The sequence below is a fragment of the Peromyscus maniculatus genome, chromosome 8 (assembly GCF_049852395.1).
Source record: "Peromyscus maniculatus bairdii isolate BWxNUB_F1_BW_parent chromosome 8, HU_Pman_BW_mat_3.1, whole genome shotgun sequence".
NCBI classification, from domain to species: domain Eukaryota; kingdom Metazoa; phylum Chordata; class Mammalia; order Rodentia; family Cricetidae; genus Peromyscus; species Peromyscus maniculatus.
In genome coordinates, this window is record NC_134859.1 from 63244689 (window position 1) to 63259768 (window position 15080).

Below are 15080 nucleotides of genomic sequence, written 5' to 3' on the forward strand. Positions count from 1 at the left end.
TTTTGGTTTTTTTGAGAAGGGTTTCTCTGTGTAGCTTTTGACGCCTTTCCTGGAACTCACTCTGTAGCCCAGGCAGACCTCAAACTCACGGAGATCCACCTGCCTCTGCCTCCCGAGTGCTGGGATTAAAGGCATGCACCACCACCACCTGGTGAAACACCTAATCATAATTTAATTCCAGTAGCTAAAATTGAAATTGAATGCGTCAGAGTTTGGTGCACCTGTGTTTTAAATTATAATGTCTCCTTGATTCCTTGATTAACTGTTAGAGAGGGATCTTAAATATTTATATTTTCTTTCTCCTTCTGAGGTTTTTTTTTTTTTGGTGGGGGTTGGGGGAGCCAGGGAGAGCAACAGGGTGCCACTCTATAAGCCAATGCCTGAAACACACTCTAACTCAGACTGACCTTGAGCTCACAATCCTCCTGCCTCACCCTCCCATGTACCTTGTGTCACCATGCCTAGCTTTATTCTAAATCTTCTTTTAAAGATTTGTTTTCTTAATTTTATTTTATGTGTATGGGTGTTTTGCCTGCATGTATGTCTGTGCGTTGTGTGAATGTAGTGCCCACAGAGTCCAGAAGAAGGTGTTGGATCCTCTGGAGTTAGAATTATAGAAAGTTGTGAGCTGTTATATGGTATCTTTTTAAATTAAGATATATTATCCTCCTCCTCCTTTCCTCCTTCTAACCACTTCCTGTGAAGATAGGTTCTATTACCTATGTTTAAAGATAAAGAACCTAAGGCTGAGAGGAGTTAAGTAACTGGTCAGAGGCGTTCTAAATAGAAATTATTGTTGTTTAGGCACCCTTATATATGTTTTTATACACTTGATTGATCTTAAAACAATGCAATAAAGGTTATTTTGTCCCTCTTTTATAGATGAAGAGACCAACACAAAGCAATTAAGTAATTTGTTTAAGACTGCATAGTTAAAGGCTGAGGTGTAGATCAGAGGCAGAGAGCTCTTATCTAGCATGTCCAAGGCCCTGGGAGAAAGGTTACTAGAACTCAGTTCCAGAGTCCATCTGACTGATAGCCTGTGATCTTAACCACTCCATGTCCCACTCCCACACCGTGTTCTTTCTGCTCTACTGCTGTCTCTAGACATATTGGCAGGGAGCAGATGAAGGATCCTTTGGAAAATGACCAGAAGCAGGAAGTAGTTTAAGACATATCCTTAGAAAGGGGCAGAAGAGATGGCTAAGCAGAATATACATTTTTCTTGCAGAAAACTCAAGCACGCTTCCCAGCATCAACAGTGGTTGCCCATAACTCTAGCTCCAGGAGATATGAAGCCTTTGGCCTCCACAGGCATCTGCACTCATGTGCGCATGCCCACACACAGCTATGTGTACACATTCATGTATCTTCAAAAAGATTTCTTATGTGTGAGAGATAGAAGTCTCCCTGGCTGGCCTGGAACTTACTGTTGTAGAGTAGACTGGCCTCACCAAGATCTGCTGCCTCTGCTTCCCAAGTACTGGAATTAAAGGTGTGTGCTACCATAGCTAACAAAACTAAAAACTTTAAAGATCCTGAAGAAGAGAAAGGGACAAAAATGGTAAAGGTTGTCCAGAGAAGTGGAGTCACAGAGCATACAATAATTGGTCAGGAGACCAGGGCTTCCTGCACTAGCCTATTCTATTCGCTTAGAGCCAGTTTCCTTCCTAGGCTGATGTGTAGTTGACCCCAGGGCCTCACAAGTACTCTACCTCTGAGTTGCAACCCTATGGTGATATTTTATTTGTACTGAAATGTTATTTTATTTCTGTGTTAATAAATAAAGTTGCCTGGGGGTCAGAGCTAATAGCAAGCCATAGCAGAGCTGGGCATTTGTGGCGCACGCCTTTAATCCCAACACTTGGTAGGCAGAGCTAGGTAGATCTCTGTGTGTTCAAGGATACAGCCAGCATTGGAGACACACGCCTTTCTTCTCAATACCGACCATAGAAGATCTGGAGGTCTGTACAAACAGGCAGTGACGAGGCAGTCATGTGGTTGGGTTTACAACCAATGAGAAGGCAGGACAGAAAGTCTATATAAAGACAAACAGACAGGAAGTAGCTCTCTTTTGGAGAGGTCTCTTGGCTGAAGAGGCTAGCTGCAGCAGGCGGGTAAGGCTCTTAGCTCTGATCTCTTGGCTTTCTTCTTTGCATTGGTTCTGTGTTTCTTATTTAATAAGACGGTTGGTTACATCTACATAACCCCCAGAACCTGGAGCAGTATTTTAGTATACCATAGTAGGACCACCCATTTGTTGGTTGCTGATGTCTCTATTCTACATTTCAGCCAGCTAGGTCAGTACATAGCATTATTTTGTCAGGTGTGATACCATGTAATCTCAAGGTAGAGAATGCTGAGACAAGAGAATTTTGAGTTCAAGGCCAGTCTGGACTACACAGTGAGACTCTCTTAAAACAAACAAAATAAGACTGTGGAGAGGTGGTTCAGAAGTTAAAAGACAGCTGTGAGCTGTCATATGGGTCCTCTGAGGACCCAGGTTCAATTCCCAGCACCCATATGACAGCTCACAGCCATCTGTAACTCCAGTCCTGGGGAATCCAACACCCCCTTCTGGCTTCCACAGGTACCAGATACACAAATGGTTCGCAGAAATACATGCATGCAGAATACACATAAAATAAAAATAAAATTTAATAAAAAGTTTTTTAAATCTCATTTAAACACACATATACACACATACAAGACTAAGTACTCTTTCATTTAAATTGTATTTTTTATTTCTCTAACTTAATAACTATTCATGACTTAGTTCTGTACATTTTTTAATTCCTTTCAAGACTGGGTATTCCTAGTGTTCAGTAAATCTTAGAATTGAATAAGTCATTTATTCCAAGACCTTGAGCAATTAACAATAGTTCTTGACATTAGAACTAATCCTTGAGGGCAGCTGTGGCGATGTGTACCTGTAATCCCAGCACTTGGGAGGTGAAGGTTGAAGGATCAGGATTTCAAGGCCAGCCTCTGCTTTGTTGTGCGTTTGAGGCCAGCCTGGGCTGTATGAGACTTTGTTCATGCCTCTTAACCCCTGAAACAATAAAAAGATATAATGCTTGGAATTGAGTTGGATTTTGTATCCTGGGTTGAGACCTACCAAATGCAAGTCAGCAGTAATTACTTGGATTTTTTTAAGATAGTAGCTACTTATAAGACAATACGGGAAGTTCAGTCAATAAATTTTCTTTGTCAAATATATAAGGAATAGCTGGCCATCCCTTTTAAAGTACTCCTGAGAACATATATGGGATTAATAGTAATATGATAGAAATTTCTCTACTCTAACATTGATGACACATTTTATTGCTTGGAGGTTTATTCCTTGTGTTAAAAGTTAGTAAATGATGACTGCTTCCTAGGATAACAGAAAGTAACTTAATGATTTTTCCTTGTCTTGCAGTAGCACTTGTACCATGGGCTTAGTCTTGCCTCTCTGGAGTGATACCCTAATTCATTTGGATGGTGACGGGTAAGAGCTTTCTCTTTCTTCCTCCTCCCACAGAAAGCCCAGGGGTGTAGGCTCATCTCAGTCTTAGTGGCTCATTCATTCAGCTGAATGGGAGGCCCAGTGTGCCCAACTGAACTGACATGTCGGCAGCTCAGAGGCCTTTTAAACTGCCTTTTTGTAAGTAGAATAAAGTACAACTTGCCAGGGTCTCTCACTTCTGTTCTTCTAAGCTGACTATGGTAGGAAGCCAGACAAAGAAGTAGTAGTTTGTTGGCTCACCCTTTAATGTGAACATGTGGGACTGCTCTTGCAGTGTTCTCCCAAAGGATGATGTGTTCTGTTTCAAATAACCTCTGTGGCTTCTGCCAGCTGTCAGCCTGCTGTGTAACCCCTTTCCTGAGCCAGTTCCTTCCAGTCAGCCACCCCCACCTCCTGGTGTTTGTAGAATGTTCTCCCAAGAGACCCAAATGTTTACTCCAATTTATAAACCCAGGTCAGGTTTGCTCTGAATCAAAAGACTTCTAAATAGAAATATATATCAGGACAACTTAATTTTGCCTAGTAGATAAAGTCAATTTATTAATGCTTTTCTTTATTTAAATTTATTTTTGAGAATTTGTTGTTGTTGTTTTTTTGAGAATTTTATAATGAGTACTGTATTTATACAATTCTCACCCTCTCCCAAACTCCTCTTACGTTCCCCCACTTCCTCTCAAATTCATGACTACTTCATCTTGAATTATTATTTCATGCATATGTATATATAACTACAGTTTGCTGAGTTCATTTAGTATTGCTCATATGTGTATGTGTTTAGATATGACCACTTGGAACTGGATTACCTAGCAGATAAGCCTTGTCCCTGGAGAAGGCCGATTGTCCTCCTCTCAGCTGCCATGTTGGAACTTTTCAGTCACATCCTACTTCTAGTTAACTTCCGGATGACATACTGATTATTTCTTCTATTTAATCCGTCAGCAGGTGTAGCAAACCTGAAATACCTGACCCATATTTGTGGACTTTTATCTCTTTGTTCTCTTTTGCTCTTAGTGGGTTCAGCGTATCAACAGATAACAGAGTTCACATATTCAAACCAGTATCTGTGCAAGCAATGTGGTAAGATGGCTTTTGATATCTCTATAAAACCGTGTTGTTTTTTTAAAGTAGTTCCACAAAAAAAGTTCTTTAACATTATTAAAATAATGCTTTGTGAAAGAAGTAGAATTTGAAATGATACAATTCCCTATTTATATACATACTGTATATGTAGAGGATTTGTGTGTGATCTGTGTGGTAACCATAATTAAAGTAGCCTAGAAATGTAGTTTTTACAATGTCACAGTGGAAAGCTTTGTGCATTCGTGAAAAAGTAAAATTCAGAGGTAATTTGGGGCTTTAGAAGAGATGCTAATGGGTTAGAGAACCTGTTAGAACTGTGTTTCACACTGACCATGCTTAGTGTGAGAGCCAAGTCTAGACATTTTACTGCTATGCACTAGCTTTTTTGGTTTCCTAGGATAATCAGAGATAGCCTTGACAGTGTTATATTGTAGATAGATACATTTCCTTTTAAAGTACTGACAGTTGTTTGTGTAATACAAATAAAGCCTAAAGAAACCATTGTTAATAACCATCCATATACTGACACTTTCAAGTTATTCACTGTGTTCCGATGCTTCACATGGCTTATATTTAATCATTAAACTGGTGCCGCACAATAGTGTTGTTAGCACCCTATTGTGGATGAAAGAACTGAGGCATTGCAAGGGTTACATGTCTGGCCTAAGAAAGAGTATCTTGTTTATTTAGATAGAATAGACTCTTGTTCACTCATCTAGAAAATGATCTAATATAACCAGGGAATAATGAGACTTTCGGCTCAGCAGTCTTTAGCTTCTGGGGACTGAAATAGTTCAGTCAGTAAAGTGTCATGCAAGCGTAAGGATCTGAATTCAGATCCCTAATGCTCACATAAAAAGCCAGGCATAGCAGTGCTCATCTGTACCCGGGTCGCAGGGAATTGGGGAAGAAAAGGGATGGGGGACAGGCAAATCCCTGGAACTTGCTAGCCTGCCAGTCTAGCTAAGTCAATGAGATCCAGATTCAGTGAGACCTTATCTCAAATAATTGGATGGACAGCAACTGAGGAAGACATACAACATTGACCTCTGACCTACCGGAGCACACACATATATGTGCACACTCAAATCTGTTCATATGCAGTCAGACCACACACATACACACACACACACACACACACACACACACACAACAACAACAACAAAAAATAAATAAATAAATAATAAATTTCTGCTTCTCTTTCCACTGCCTGTCCTATAGTAGAAGTCCCCCATAATGAGCAGAATGGAGATAAGGCAAACAAAAGAAGAAGTGAAATAAGTCTGGAAATAATCTAACCCTGCATAACAGGAGCGATAGGATTTAGGTGTGTAGAATCCTCATTGTCACTAAACAGTTGACTTTCTTATATAGTAATTAAGGTGGGCAGGGTTTTAGATGAGCTTAGACCACATTTATAGACTTAGAGCATAGTTCACAAATGAACTTATAGAAAATTTAATGATCTCCTTTGACTAATACTCAGTTAAAAGTAGCTAACCTGTCTATCCCATGGGTACCAGTAGGATGACAGTACTTTCAGATATATTTTGAGGAGGCAGAAATTAAAGGAGCAGCCTTAATTCAAATAATAACTCAGATCAAGAATTGATGTTTAAAGTAAACTCACTAGTCACAGTTCTGTTAACTTTTTTAAGAATATTGAATTGAAAGTCATAGGAGAGAAATACTAGTGATGTGGCCCCAAGCATTATTGAGACCAGATGTTTCCCTAACTGGACACTAGTGGCTGTGGCCTCCCACTCCTACACGCAGCCATTGTATCTGAAGCAGCTAACACTGAGTGTATTTTAGGGCAGTTGCAGCAGACTCTGTGAGGTATGATTATAAAGCATACATTTCCAAATGAAGAGAGCATGTGTGGAATCACTGGAATGAAACTGAAATTCTCTGAGTATTTGCCTATTTTGAGTATTAGGAAACAGTTTAGGGGACTAACAGATGGCTCAGTCAGGTAAGTGTTTGCTACACAAGCCTGGAGACTTATTCAATCTGCAATATCTACTTTAAAAAAAAGGAAAAGGAAAAAAATGCTCGAGACAGGCAAATCTCTGAAGCTCATTATCCAACTAGCCTAGCCAAATTGGTTAGCGCTAAGCTCAATGAGAAATTCTTTCTCAAAAAAAAAAATGAGCCAAGGGATTGAGGAAGACACCCAACATTGATTGACATCTGGCTTCATGCAGGAACACACATGCACAAGTGCCCATGTAAATTCACACAAATGTGTACACACTTCAGAAATAAAACCTGAGATTATATTTTTAAAATACTTTTAGAGAGTCTACAACTTCTTTTTTTAATTTATTATTTTTATGTATATGTGTATGTGTATGCCTGCATAAGTTTGCATGCACCATGTGCACCATGACCCAAGGAGGCCAGAAGGCGGTGTTGAATCCCTTGGAACTGGAATTATTGGCCATTGTGAGCCACCATGTAGGCGCTAGGAATCCAACCCAGGTCCTCTGCAAGAGCAGCAAACGCTCTTAACTTCTAAGCCATCTCTCCAGCCTCTACAACTTTGTTTTGTTTGTTTTAAATTAGCCTAGCATGGGAACACACATCTTAATCCCAGTATCTAGAAGGCAAGAGGACAGAGGGTCAGGAGTTCAAGGACAGCCTTGATTATATAACAAGTTCACAGCTAGTCTGGGCTACCATGAATCCTTGTCTTTAAAAAAAATTTTTTTAATAATTAAAAGTAACTGGTGGGTTACCTTAACTAAACTGGTGTTGGGGGGGGGAGACTGGGGGCTGGAGAAATGGCTCATCCATTAAGAGCATTTGTTGCTCTTGTAGAGGACCCAGGTTCAATTCCCAGTACCCCCATGGTGGTTCACAGCCATCTGTAAATCCAGTTGCAGGCAATCAGCTCCTTCTTCTGACCTCCATGCATGCACATGGTGCACATATGTACATGCAGGCCAAACACTCAACACATAAAATAAAATGAATAAATCTAATTTTAAAAAACTAATTTAAAGCCAGGCAGTGGTGGCGCATTCCTTTAATCCCAGCACCAGAGAGGCAGAGGCTGGCAGATCTCTGAGTTCAAGGCCAGCCTGGTCTACAGAGTTCCAGAATAGGCAGGACTACACAGGGAAACCCTGTCACAAACAAACAAACAAACAAACAAACCCCCCAAAATAAGCCTAATTCAATGAGCTGTTTTTCAAAAAGTTTATATGATATAAAATTAACATGAACTTAACAGATTCAGACATTGGTAGAATAAACTAGAGTAACCTTTCTGGAGAGTGATTTGCCAATATTCCTTATCATTTTTAATGTAGTAATTATAAAAATTTACTCTGAGGTTATAAAAATGGATGTACAAAGATTTTAGCTGTAAGGAATGTTTGTTGGGATTCTAGTAATAACAATAGAATTTAAATGCTTGAAAACTAGGAATCAGTTAAATTTTGGCATATGCGTGTAATTGACTATTAAATAACCATTAAATTTTCATGATTACAAAATGATCTGGTTAAAACTGAGTGTTGAGACACATCCCCTGTATTCCCAGGACTCGGGGAGTAGCAGGGGTGGAGACAGTAGATGTTCTAAGTTCAAAGTCCTAGTGAACTCTACAGTGAGTTCCAGGTCTAGGCTACATGAGAGCCTGTCTCAAAAAAATATAGTTGGAGAATATTGAAGTCAGATGTTGATGACAGGCTATAAAGGAAAAGAGCAAGTGCATAAGCATAAGTGCATGATACAGCCATACAGTTTTTATTAGAGCCTGCGGATATGCCAAGGAATTGGAAAGAGTAGCTCCAAACTGAATAGTGAGGCTAGGATGACATGATATTCCTGACATTATTTTGTTTGTTTATTTTGTGGCCCTGTGAATCAAACTCGGTGCCTCCTGCATACTACACAAGCACTATAGAACTAGTTATGTTTTGGTTTTGGTTTTTTTAGACAGGGTCTCTCTACATAGCTCTGACTGTCCTAGAACTCGCTCTGAAGACCAGGCTGGCTTCAAACTCAGAGATCTGCCTGCCTTTGCCTCCTGACTACTGGGATTAAAGGCAGATGCCACCATGTCTGGCTAACTATAGAACTTTTTCCAAATGAGCATGGATCACTTTTCTTAGGAGGGGGAAAAATAAAAGGTATTTTTAACAAAAATATGTAAGATCACTTGAAATGGCTTAGTAAAGGCACTGGCCACCAAGACTAAGAGCCTGAGTTTGATCTCCAGGACATACCTGGTGGAAGAAAGAAGTAATGCCCCCCAAATTGACCTCTGTCCGCATATGGATGCTGCTGTGGCATGTGCACCCACTCACACACAAATCAATATTTGTTTTAAAAAATGATAGGTGCTAGAAAGTTGGCTCAGCAGTTAAAAATACTTATTGTGCTTGCAGAAGTCCCAAGTTCAATATCCAACCTTCAAATGGTGGTTCATAACCCTCTGTAACTACAGTTCCAGGGACTCCTTCATCGTCTTCTAACCTCTTGGACACCAGGCACACATATGGTGCACAGACATACAGTCAAAGCACTCATACACATAAAATAATTTTTAAAAAAATAATAAGTGTTATAAAGAAAAGTATGTAAATGAATGGCCATGGAATTCTCTTGCATTTCCTTTTTCTTCAAGAAAAAAATATTAGTTTGTAGCTAATAAGTCATTTATTTGAGTTCCCGCTATGATCTAGGCCTTTTTAATCACTGAAATAAACCAATAAACAAAATGTAGAATGGTCCTTGGTCTTGTGTAAGTTACTTCCTAGTATTTCTTTTGTTTGTCTTTGTTTACTTCTAGCATTTCTAGCTTTAGCTTAGGTAAATAGAAAAAACATGGTTTTTAGTTTTGTTTACCCTTCTTGGGTTTCTGAGCTCAGAGTCAGAAGGTTTAATTTAGCCTCAGGGTAGCCAGAGCTATTCTTAGAAAGGAACTCATGTGAATGAATAAATGGCTTAAAGAACTGGGAGACTAAGGTAGCAAGAATGGTAAATGCCATTAGGTCAGTACTTCCTGGACATCAAAGTACATAGCCTCATGGCTTAGGGGCATCTGCCTATGTGATCTCTGTGGAGCCTGTAAGAATCGGAGAGAATAAGCTATCACATGATTCTGTGCCAAAGGGAAACAAATTTTGAATAGTTAATTGTTGAGTTTTTGTTTGCTAATGACACAGTCACAACAGGAGTCATGAGGCCATAGGTTCCTAGACCTTTTTCCCACTGGGGAGTTAGTTGTCAGTTCTCTTCCCCTCCCCCCGCTCCTTACCTTGAGGATGCATCAAGATCACAGAGTCTTGGCTTCCAGAAAGGGAGGAAATTCTCCAGAGAAATAATACTCTGTAGAATTCAAAAATTAGAGGAGTTTGAGATAGACATGGGTTTTATCCTTTTGGTATGCCATAATTCTATAGTGCTCATTTCTAGGCCTATCTTTCAGGTCTGCACTACAGAGCTTGCACAAGGCTTGTGAAGTGGCCAGAATGCATAACTACTATCCAGGCAGCCTTTTCCTCACTTGGGTGAGTTATTATGAGAGCCATATCAACTCAGATCAATCCTCAGTCAATGAATGGAATGCTATGCAGGATGTGCAGTCTCATCGGCCTGACTCTCCAGCCCTCTTCACAGACATGTAAGTTGGCTTCCTCAGGATTGTGGACGCCTTTCTTGTGTCCTAGGCAGCATATTCCTTAGGAACTAACCCTGCCCCATTGACAGTAGTTATAATGTAGAGTACACTTCTGTCGTACATGAAGATCCTTCTATTTCCTGCAAAGGCCTGAGGAATTTCACTCCTGGGCACAATAGAGTGTCTGTAATCAAGAATGTGATGGTATAAAATCTAAGAGATGGCTCAGTGGTTAAGAGCATTGGCTGCTCTTCCAGGGGATCCAACACAGACACACATGCAGGCAAAACACAAGTACACATAAAATAAAATTTAAAAAGCGAGGCAGTGATGGTGCACACCTTTAATCCCAACACTTGACACAGAGGCAGGTGGATCTCCGAGTTTAATGCCAGCCTTGTTTACAGAGAGAGTTCCAGGACAGCCAGGGCTACACAGAGAGAACCCTGTATGTATGTCGGGGTGGGGGTAGGAACAGGGACAAAAACAAAACAACAAAAAGAGAAGGACCTCTTTCAAGGTCACATGAACTGTAAGTAGTAGGGCTATGACTAAACCTAGGTCTGTCTGTTTCCATCTACTCCACCTCAGGGAGTGAAGGACTCAAAGACAAACTGTTTAACTAGGAAATGAGCCCATGCATGCACACAGTACTGAAATCTGTTTTTATCAATACAGCTTTTCAATAGAAGACTGTCATTACACATTTCCTCCCACACTACTGTGTCCAGGAAAAATGAAGCCTAGATAAGAATTGCACTCCTATTCAAGACAGAAATGCCTTGGCAGAACCAAACAGGTATTAGCTGTGTTCTGCAAAGTTCATGAGAAGCTGAGTGCCTAAGCAATGTCGGGCTCCAAGTGTGTGGAGATGCAGCATACAGAATTGGAGATTACAGAGGCTATTTTTGCAGCCAGTGATAAGGCTGTAAGCAGCAGGAACAGGCAGGATGCCTGAAGGCTTAAGCCATGTCCATTTCCAAATAAGGAGATGCAAAGCAGATACCTTTCTTGAGTGGGTAGGGGCAAAGATGGGACAGAAAGTACTCAAATTCTCCATAATATGAACCATGCCACTAGAGAGAAGCATCCAGTTACACTGAACTAATGCTTTTCTTTCTTTCTTTTTTTCTTTCTTCCTTTCTTCCTTTCTTCCTTCCTTCCTTCCTTCCTTCCTTTCTTTCTTTCTTTTTCTTTTTTGGAGGGGCGAGTGGGGGAGGTTCAAGACAGGGTTTCTTTGTGTAGCCTTGGCTGTCCTGGAAGTAGCTCTGCAAACCAGGCTAGCCTTGAACTCACAGAGATATGCCTGCCTCTGCCTCCCGAGTGCTGGGATTAAAGGCATGCACCACTACTGCCCAGCTGAGTAAATTTGTTTTTATTTATTTATTTTGAGACAGGATCTCACTATGTAGCCCTGGCTGTCATGGAAATCACTATGTAGACCAGGCTGGCCTCTAACTCAGTGTGTTAGGACTAAAGACATGTGCCATCATACCTGGCCTTGAGTAATTTAGAGTCTGAAAACTAAAAATCAACACAATCCTGCAGATAGAGAGCTGGGCTATAGTGAGTGGTCTGATTTTCCTGCTAATATGTGTGATTATCAGCATATTTTTTAACATGTTTGTCTCCTTAACTATAGAATTATAAAAATTTCACAGAAGTGAGCACGAAGAAAAGGGCAGTGATACACACCTATAGTCCCAGTACTTGGAAAGCTAAAGCAAGAAGACTGAAAAGCTAGCTAGGCTAACCTGGACTACATGGCAAGACCTTGTCTCAAAGAAAAAAAAAATTCATGGAGCTATTCTGAGAGTTACCATGAAAAGGAAAGTGTTTCAGATGGAAGTATTCCAGATAGCTGACCCTACAACCTATTCTGGAATAAAACTTGCCTTGTTGGAGGAGGTTGGATCAGTCTTCCTCCTTCCTATCTTACAGGCCCACAGCAATGAATGATCAGCATAGGATGGCATTTTAAGGTCTGGTTCTACTAAGTCACACCACTATTCTACCCAGATTGGCATTCTAACTCAGTAGGTGATGATATCCAGGGGTTCTTGATAGAGACATAAGATATACTTGATATACCCAGCTTGTCTTTGATTCTTCATTGATCTATACATTCTTGGTGTATTTAAAGACTTTTAAACACTTAGAACCTGTTCCAGTAATTTTCACGTTTATTATGTTCTATATTTTTTTGTTTGTTGGTTTTTTTTTTTTTTAATTTTGGTTGGTTTAGTTTGGGAAGGTGCTCTTGTTGTTAGTCTGTTTTTGTTTTTGTTTTTGTTTTAGACATTGTCTCATTATGTAGTACCCACATTGGCCTGAAACTCACTGTGTAGTTAGATATAGTTTTCATGTGCTATGCTATGCTTCTGTAATATAAATATGGAGTAAGAGAAGTAGTTTGGAAACATAATCAAATGGTGAATTCATTACTTTGATTAAATTCTTGTTTAAGAAAAGTCATTGCTTGTCTATCCTCAGACCAACTGAACGTGAACGAACAGAAAGGCTTATTAAAACCAAATTGAGGGAGATTATGATGCAAAAGGATTTGGAAAATATCACATCCAAAGAGGTAAGCAACATTGAGTCCTCATTGTCCCAAAGCTAGAAGTGAAATAACAATAGGTATGGAGCTAAAAATGGTATTGAAAATACAGAAGAACTTTACAGAGATAAACACAGTACATCCTCTCTGTTTCAGATACGTACAGAGTTGGAAATGCAGATGGTGTGCAACTTGCGAGAATTCAAGGAATTCATAGACAATGAAATGATAGTGATCCTTGGTCAGATGGATAGTCCTACACAGATATTTGAGCATGTGTTCCTGGTAAGTTTTAAAGCCACTTTAAGTGGTATTTTGAAACTAGCTTCAGACTCAAGACAGTTGTTGTTTTATTATATTTAAATAAAATGTAACTGGACGGAAGAGATGCCTCAGTGGTTAAGGGCACTTACTGTTCTTGCAGAGGACCTGGGTTGGATTGCCAGCACCCACAAGGTGACTCACAATCATCCATAACTAGATCCATATCTAGTTCCTGTGGATCTGAAGCCCCTTGCTGACTTCTGCAGGCACCAGGCATACATGCAGGCAAAATATTCATACACATAAAGTAAATAAATCTAAAAAAAATTTAATGTAACTAAATTAAAAGCTTAGGCAATATGTACTCAAGCCTCATTGCTTTCTAATAATTTTGCTATATTATTTTTCTAACACTGCTTTTTAAAGTTATATATATGTGTTGTATGGTGGAAATAGTATGTAATATCTTGCTGCTGCTGTTCATTTTTTCCCAGTTCCTCTTTCAGTGGATTTTTATGTGGATTAAAGCTGAGTATGGTGGTAATATTTATACCAAGGAATTTAGCAAATGCTATAAACCAGGGCTTTCTTCCTCTAGGTTGTTAAATATTTCATCTTTTTTTGTTTTAAGTAGTACTCAGAGTCAAACATGCTAGTCTGCTGTGGTTTCACTCAGTATATCTAACTAGGATGATTTTTACACCTTCCTAGTCTACTGAATGTATATAAGACCTGATGTATTTCATCTGAGCAAATGGGACAGCTTATAACAGAAAGTCTATTGGGATTTATTCACTTCGGTATTTTCTGGATTCCTATGGATCAAATCCTGATCCTTGCACATGTTAAGTATATACTCTACCATTGAACTACATCCTCAGCCCTCAACTTTTAAACATAATGAAACCATGTCGCAGCATTTTGAGTCCCCCAAATTGCTTTTCATGATTACCAAAAAGTCAGTGACTAAAAATTTTTCTTCATAGTTCCCAAACATTCAGTGACCTGTAATTGCCTCAAGAAAGACACAGAGAAACTAGATAAGGTTGAGGAATTCTAATTTCATGTGTACATGGTAGCAGGAACAAAGTTAACAAGAATACTTAAGAGCAAAGAAGAATGCTAAACCATCATTTTGTTTCCACTTCCTATACAATTTGGCCAAAAATATGTTAGAAAAGCTTCTGATCCTGATCCATAGAGAGGCCAAGTACTATCTACATCCAGAAATGTCGCACCTCTCTTTTCTGATGAGCACATATATGAACTGAACTGGTTAGAAGCCAGGATACAGATAGAAGAAGGGTAGACACACAGAAACTGGCTAAACTGTATTACCTCACTCTGAATGCTCCAGAGTTTATTTTATCATGCAGTCACACTTGGTACTATTGAAAGCTTGACATTTTAGAGCATATTTGTCTCTAGTTTGATTCATATGGCCCATAGTTATAAAATGACTGTGCAGAGCTGTGGACTGAAAGGGGATCTTCTCTTCTAGTACTTTTTTTTTTTTTTTGTAGGGAGTTGGGGGTGAGACAGAGTTTCTCCTACATATCCCTAGCTATCCTGGAACTCACTCTGTAGCCCAGGCTGGCCTCAAACTCACAGAGATCCACCTGCCTCTGCCTCCCAAGTGCTAAGATTAAAGGTGTTCACCACCATACCTGGCCTTTTCCCAATACTTTAACTTGGCTAATATGTGTTGCTATTTCTGGGTTGTTGTGGTTTTTTTGTTGTTGTTGTTGATTAGTTGTTTTCTTTTGAGACAGGGTTTCTCTGTGTAACAGGCTGTTCTGAAATTCACTTTGTAGACCAAGCTGTCCTCAAACTCAGAGAGATCCACCTGCCTCTGCCTCCCCAGCACTGGGACTAAAGGTGTGCCCCACCACCACCCAGCTGTGTTGCTATTTCTGGGTGTAGATTGTACTGGCCTTTCTATGGATAAGGAGCCTGAATTTGTTATCTCTAGTGTATAGTTTCATGAGGTCTCAAAAATATCCTACTCTTCCATTGTTGGAATTCTTGTGTTG

At 39.7% G+C, this 15080-nt stretch overlaps 1 protein-coding gene across 5 annotated transcripts in view; it reads left to right on the forward strand.

Moving 5' to 3' along the window:
- Ssh2 (slingshot protein phosphatase 2) overlaps window positions 1-15080 on the forward strand; it is a 247927-nt gene that overhangs the window by 199637 nt on the left and 33210 nt on the right. For 3 of the 5 annotated variants that reach the window (XM_015996220.3, XM_015996219.3, XM_076577579.1), the window contains 5 exons: window positions 3422-3490; window positions 4520-4585; window positions 10032-10226; window positions 12717-12810; window positions 12940-13068. In XM_015996220.3, the coding sequence (XP_015851706.1) occupies window positions 3422-3490; window positions 4520-4585; window positions 10032-10226; window positions 12717-12810; window positions 12940-13068 (553 nt within the window). The remainder of the gene's footprint in view (window positions 1-3421; window positions 3491-4519; window positions 4586-10031; window positions 10227-12716; window positions 12811-12939; window positions 13069-15080) is intronic. The other 2 variants (XM_076577578.1, XM_042282425.2) reach the window with 1 other exon arrangement.